Here is a 6,975-nt window from a genome sequence, read left to right as displayed (position 1 = left end):
TAAAAGGATCTTATTTTTACTAAAACATATAAATGCTTTTCTTCCCCCAGCTATAAATGAGGGAAAGCAACTGTGAACATGTTTTTCCAGTGCAAGTAGATGACAGATGAAGCAGGTTATTGATGCCCTTGCCTCAATGATACAGAAGCTGCAGATCTCAGTCCCCTACTTTAGCTTCTCTCTGGGGCCAGGATCTCTGCAGCTGTAGGGCAGCACAGTTCCAAGTCCCAGAGCCAGTTACCGAGCGTTACCCGCACCCCACTGTCCCTGGAGACAGGCAGGTTTCAGCCAGGTCTGGTTTCCAGAAGTAAAAACAAAGAGGTGCTGTTGTGAAATGAACAGCCCGGCCTGACATCTCTTTACTAGATAAAGCTGTTAGCAGCTTTGAATTTTGTAAAGCACTGGAGTACACATAATCATTTCATGTAGATATTACCACTACCAAAACATACCATGTAATTACACATTTTAATTAATTGCATTTGGCCTGCCACCAGTTTCCAAGCAGACCCTCCCAGAAAATGGGAGAGTCCTGCTTAAACATGTGGTCCAGGCCCCTCCTGCACAGGGATCCGTCTGAAGAAATTACAGGCTGAGCCCCACCCCAAATAGCTTTAGGAGGGAGCAGTTGGGTCTTTTCCTTCCCAAAACTGTGTCTGACACAACATTCCATGTAAAGAGGAAATTTGCAATTTTATAGATGTATTTTTATACTGCTTTTTTTTATGTGTGCACATGAAATAGACAAACACACTCCTCCTTCCGCTCTATCAAGCCTTTCCCTGTGTGCTGACAGAACAGCTCTGATCACGGTTACCCCGTTTCTCTTACAAGTGTAGCCTCACTGTAAGGTAACTATTGTTGGTTTTACTTCTGCCACAGCTGTAGCTCCAAATGGAAGCAATGTCACACAGTCAAGCTGATGTGTTTCTTTCTAGCTGTACCAATAAAAATTTCCAATAATTTTCCAAGTAACTTCTCTGTTGAAAATGTGTTTTAATCTTTAGAGAGAGAGTCAACAGCAATATTGAGGTGTGAAGTTATAACTTTCGCAACAGTGCCCAAAAATAACCTTAAAAAGCTATTTGCACACCCTTATCTAGGTTTTTATAAGCAGCCCTGACAGCCCTGTTAGCACTACAACACTTCTGGAGGTCCTGGCACTACCGCCACTGTACAACTTTTTAGTTTCTTCTGCACGTATGCTTCCAATACAGAATATTGCCAAGAACACAGCTGCTAACAACTACTCTGGACTGAAAAATCTGAAAAACTAAAGCTGCAATCAAATTTCTCAAAACACATTTTGTTCTATGGCTTTCCTCAGGAATACAACTAGTTTGAAATAATAATCTACTTTTAACAGGTATGCAGCATTCCAGCAACACGTACACACGCTGAAATCCTTCAGAGCTTGTCTGGTAACCTCTAGAGAGAGCAAGGGCTGGTCTGACCAGCAGCAGAGCCAGGGCTGGCAGCAGTGGCTGCTCTGCACTTGCTGCTCCTCAGCGTTGTGCTGCAGCCAGCGGGGCTGAGGGAAGAGCCACCTCTTGGGTTAAACATCCAGCTCAAACTGTGCCCCAGGTACAGACCAAAGCTCACGGTGCTGCGAAAACACTCAATAAAGGCAGTGGCTGACCAAGGCAGTGGCTGACTGCTGCCTGCAAAAGTTTAGCACAGGTGTGGCTGCTGTGAAAAAAATTATTTTAAAAAAGCCTATTTATTCTGTAAATCAAATATCACACATCAAAAAGTGAGCTAAAGCTGCTCTAGTGTAGTTACAAAGTCTGGGAGAGTTGAAGGTGGTTGTTTTGGTTTGTTTTAAACTGACAATCAGAAGTGTAAATGCTGAGCTTTCCTTCGTGACATCTGTAAGGCACCTGTGAGATCTTAGAAAGCTTGTTTCAAAATGGAAAAGTCAGGTCATGCTGTGCCTACGTGCAGGACTGCAGAAGCAAGCAGGGGACCATGATGTTTCCAGTACTAGAAAGAAATAAAGGAAACAACCAACTGTTCAGAAGTAGAGAGAGAGAGAGAGAGAGCGATTTGCTTGCACCCCTCATTTGGCACCACTTTAGATATGGCAAATTACCATTTTGAAGCTCACTACCCTCATCTCCGCTCCAGTAAAAAATAGCAAGTGATCACAGTAGGCAGCCCTTAGATATTTCTGCTGTTTGTCGACAAAAAAACCCCACAACCCACCATAAAAAAAAAGATCAGGTTTTGCACAACAGATAATTTTAGCACTTAGACTGCTTGTCAAAGTCCTCTAAAATAACAAAGCCGATAGCGGACAATTTTAAGCAACACACACCATCAGTGGAACAACACACAAAGAAAATAAAATGTGTGTGTTATTTTGTACCAATTCAAGTGGTACAAAAGCACTTACAGGCTCAGCACAGAGGAACTTTTAAAAGGACCTAAAGTTTCAAGGCAACCCACCGGGCCTGGCACTTTTGAGACCCAGATAAAATAATCCTTCATCCCACTTAAGAACCCACCGTGAAAGCCTCACCGCACTAAGCAGTAAAAAGCCACATAACAGCAATTTAAGTGTCCCAGAGGCATCATGCAGCTGGGCCCAGATCTAACAGGTGACTGCCACTCGTGTTTCTTCACGTAGTTATTTTGTTGCCACAGCTTACAGTCACAGGGGGTTTTGGAAGATCTTAGTCTGAATGCTTACAGCTTTTGTGTGATACACAGGCAAACTCACGAGACTAAATGCTCAGCTACCTGCCAAATCCGCTGGTAGGTTCTGCTTCTGTAGCAGAGGCAACAAGAAGGCAGGTCACAGGCCAGTGTTGTCCACCAAACTCCTTTTTACAGTGACAGGAAGGGGAGAGAGCCGAGTCCTGTACTCCCTCAGGTCACTGCAAGTCTCAGAGACCCCCAATGAACTCAGTCACAGAACCACAGAACAGAATAATCAGTTTTCTGTGGCCACAAGTGTAGAGAGGCCATAGATTTAAGGTGCAGAAGAAACATTTAGGTGAGACAACAGAAACAAAACCAGTATTTGACTTTGAGGGCAGGAAAGCCCTGGTCTGGCCTTCTCTGGAGCGCTTTACAACAGGAGAAACATCTGCTAGGAATGATAAGGGTAGAGGCGATGACTTCGCCTTGGGGCTGTGGCGCAGAGCAGGTGACTTCACTGAGTCCCAGCAAGTCCATTCCTGTATGAGTTTGCCCATGTACTGGCTAGTCTCCCTGGACAACCTGATGGCCCTTTTGTGTCTTCTTCTTGGACACCTCACAGTTCCCATGACTTGTAGAGAAAGCAGAGGTGTTGCACTCAGGATGCCTGGAGTCCACTCCTGGCAAAGCGCTCCCCACAGCGAGAAGGATGCTCCAAACGTCTGGAAATGCTAACCGCAAACCAACTTGAGCTCAACATGATCTCATAGAATTTGAATGTTTGTCTTCACTTCAAAGATCTTCTCTAACCTTACCTTAGAACTTACCAAAAATATTTTGTCATATGTTGAACCAAATTAAAAAAAAATATTTGCAAAAATGTCTGTCGTCACTGGCTCCTTCGACTGCTTTTCTTCTACAAGCTAAACAAAAGGGATATTTTTCTCCTCACTAACACTAGCAATGGAGTCAGCCCTAATTACATTCTACCTTTCAAAAACAGAACCCTTTTAAAACTTTTGGTAACATGTGGTGACCTGTATTTGAATGAACTTAGCATGCCCTCAGTGTCTGCCCTGCATAGCAGCAGCTGTCTCAGACCTCACAGCATTTGTTTAAATTCTGTCAGAGATCTTAAAAGATGTGGAATATGTAATGTTGATCACCGACATGGAAAACTCATGGTTCAATTAAAAAGCAGAGCCCTTGCCCTAAACATGGTGCCTAAAAATAAACACACAAATCTTGGCAATTTGAAAGCAGAAAGTTTTAGAAAGAAACAGAACCAAAAAAGGGGCTCAATACTATTGATTCATTAGCAGCTATATTTTGAGGAAACTTTATTTCAACAGGTGCTAGTGGATACAAATGATTTCCTAAGTTCCTCCATAAATTGGCCATGCAACTTTTTGGGGAGGGAGGTAAAAAGGAGGCAGTATTGTAGAAAGTCTGTAATCCAGAAATAGCCACATGCACCTCAGCCAGCTTTTGTGCAGCGTGCAGAGCACTGGGAAAGTGGCAGAGGCGGGACATCTCCAAGACAGCTAAGCAGCAGAGCTCAAATCTGGGACATGTAATGGGCTGTGCCTTCTTTTAAGCAGCCTTTATAGATATTTAAGCTGTTTACTATAAAAGTCTGGAGGAATGTAAAAACACCTGAGAGTGAAGAAGAGTAATGTCATCACCTAGAAGCTGCTGTTTATAAGAGAAGACTGAAGACAGACTTGAGCTACCTGCTGCCACTGGCAGACAATTTCACAGTGCAGGCATGAGGTAGAGTTTAGGGAGAAGTCAGGCAGCCAACATCTGAGCTGGGTGAGGAGGACAAGAGTCAGTGACTGACACGAAACGGCACTTGGAGACAAAAAGAGGGGAAAAGACTGCACTAGGTTTTGCACTTTTTGTGGGAGAGGAAGGTGAGGGAGACACATCTGGGCTGCTCCTCTGATGCTGTAAAATTGTTTGGCCAGCACTGAGATGGCCCATGCAATAGCCTGGTGAACAAACTGGACCACAGTGGTTAAAAACAAGTACTGCATACACACACACTGGATGAGTCTTGCAACGAGCCAGCCAGCAACACTTCATCCCCATCCTTCTGCTTACTTCATACTCCAGCAAGTGGTGCGGTGACTCCCAGGGAATGCTAGGATTTTAGGACAGCAGTGCAAGGGAGCAGGCTGGCTTACCTGAACTGGATCCTGCAAATCCGTATTCACGCAACATCCCGTCCATAACACCACAAGTTATTATGCAACGTTGCATACAAGAAATAAGCAGTATGAAAAGTCTACTGTGTGAAAAAATATAAAAAACAACCCAGCCATTTAGATCTTGAACATCTTAATAAATTATTGAAAAGCTTTAAAAACAAAAAAGCTTTTAAGGAAATGTGTGCATCATCTACCCTGGCTGAAGAAAACTAAACTACAACGTAGCATAAATCTACTACTCTTGGATTTTAAACAGTCAGCATTCCAACTTTGTAAAATACATTAAAGCATCTTCTTCACACAAACCAGAATTCAAACCTGCTTTGTGTGCTAGAGAAACAGCACTGCTGCCCTCTTCAGAAGCACACACAGAGACTTTGGCACATGAGTTATTACTGACAAATGTGTCTGAATCAGTTTCCTTTGATGAATTCAGATATATGGTCTTTTCAGAGTTCAAGCCATTTGTATTCCCAGGCTCAGCCTGAATGTCTGGTAAGAAGGAGGTGTCCTCTACTAACCCATCTCTTGAACAGGCCTGAAAAGGTGTTTTAGATGTTGGCAAAACACTGGCAATGCTTTCTTCCTCTGATACAGCACCTGTGGCCAAGCTGGAAGACCCAGAAGTAGCCTGGAACACCACTCTATAGTTTACAATGCAGTCATCTTTCCATCTCTTAATTGCTTCCCTCTGCTCCTCGGGGGTCAGTCTGTCAAGGTGCTTCGCTCTCAACAGCAGAGATGGAAATAATGTTCCTTGGAGAACTCTCACCAAGTATCTACAAAATAAAAACAGTTTCAAATAAGCTGCTTAGAAGCAGACTCAAAACTGTTTCCAGCAACGCTAAAGGAAACCAAATACCAGTCAAGTAACTTTGAGGCTGCAGCAGCCTTTGGAAAGTTTTTGCAGGTGTTGTTTTGTGAACATAAACTATAAGGCCAGCAACTGCACCAGAACATGTTTTAAAACTGGCATTTTCCAAGACAGATACTGATCTCAGTTGCTTCCATTTTTTCTGTCCTGAACATGGTTCTCCTACAGATTAGTTACTGCAGCAACATGCACTTGCAACTTCAATAAAGGGCCGGGGTCCCAACTACACTGAAAGTGGAGCTTTCTTTGTATAGTGCGAGGCCCCGGAAAAAAGGCATCAAAATCAGTGCCCACTTTCGAGTTTCCCTGGCACTTCAGTGCAGATATGAGGATGTTAGAGCTATTGTGGAAAAAATCAGGCCTAGAAAAATTCATGCTTCCAACTGAGAAGCTGTTTTTATCACTGCTGTTTTGCACTGATAATATAGCACTAATATCACTCTGGAAAGCTGGAAAGAGCAGGTAGAGCATCGTTCTAAAATTCTTAACTTTTGCAGGAGCAGAGAATTCACCTGAAGCAAGAATGAATGTGACAGCAAAGGCCAAAGAAGCAAAGTGTCACATGTAGTAAGAGGAATATGGAGTATAAGTGATGTTGCAGAATTAAAGTTTAGGAAAAATTTATATTAGAACTGACTTAACCAGCAACTTAGGTTGGGCAAAGGTTTTAATCATAGATTTTTGCAGTATATTTTCAGTCAATAGGGTGTCCAACATCTGTCCCTCTGTAGGAGAACTGATCCTTAAAAACTCCAGTAAGCCCTGATCTCACTCCCTCAGGCTAGGTGTACAGTACCCTTTAGCTTCACAGTCCCTGCTGAGTGGTGGCTCTTCAGCACCTCACAAAGTATTAGATCAGAAATAAGCAAGGAAAAAACCATATGTGTGACAGCAGTGGTTCCATAATAGGCGCTTCTACTTCAAACCACTGAAGCAGAAAAGCTTGAATTAGCCACAGCAGCTATAAATCTTCTGAGGTACAGGCACAGGGAGAGTGCAAATGACTCAAAGAATTTCACTGGTAAGTCTATATACTTTGCATTTAATTCACCGTGAAAAACACACTCTTATTCAAAGTTGAACAGCTGTACATTAGAAACAGTCACCAAGCTGAAAGCTTTCTCTTACCTCTTAGGCTCTCTACAGCCCTACTGAAAGGTCCTAGAACAGCATTTATCTATTTGTTTGTCCTGTAAGGGAGATTTACTGTGTGTTTAAGAAAAGGCTCTACTGTCACCACCTGAA

At 43.0% G+C, this 6,975-nt stretch overlaps 1 protein-coding gene across 1 annotated transcript in view; it reads right to left on the bottom strand.

Annotated features, from left to right (window-relative positions):
• Positions 1-5,112: 5,112 nt before the first annotated feature.
• The window catches only part of LOC104533034 (probable phospholipid-transporting ATPase VD), a 38,987-nt gene continuing 37,124 nt past the window's right edge, over positions 5,113-6,975 (bottom strand). Inside the window, 1 exon segment of the mRNA XM_010178432.1 lies at positions 5,113-5,635. Coding sequence (XP_010176734.1) covers positions 5,113-5,635 — 523 coding nt within the window.

The sequence above is a fragment of the Antrostomus carolinensis genome, unplaced genomic scaffold (genome assembly GCF_000700745.2).
Source record: "Antrostomus carolinensis isolate BGI_N321 unplaced genomic scaffold, ASM70074v2 scaffold4290, whole genome shotgun sequence".
NCBI classification, from domain to species: domain Eukaryota; kingdom Metazoa; phylum Chordata; class Aves; order Caprimulgiformes; family Caprimulgidae; genus Antrostomus; species Antrostomus carolinensis.
The sequence above is the reverse complement of the archived record's forward strand: the minus strand, read 5'-3'. Positions and strand labels throughout refer to the sequence as shown.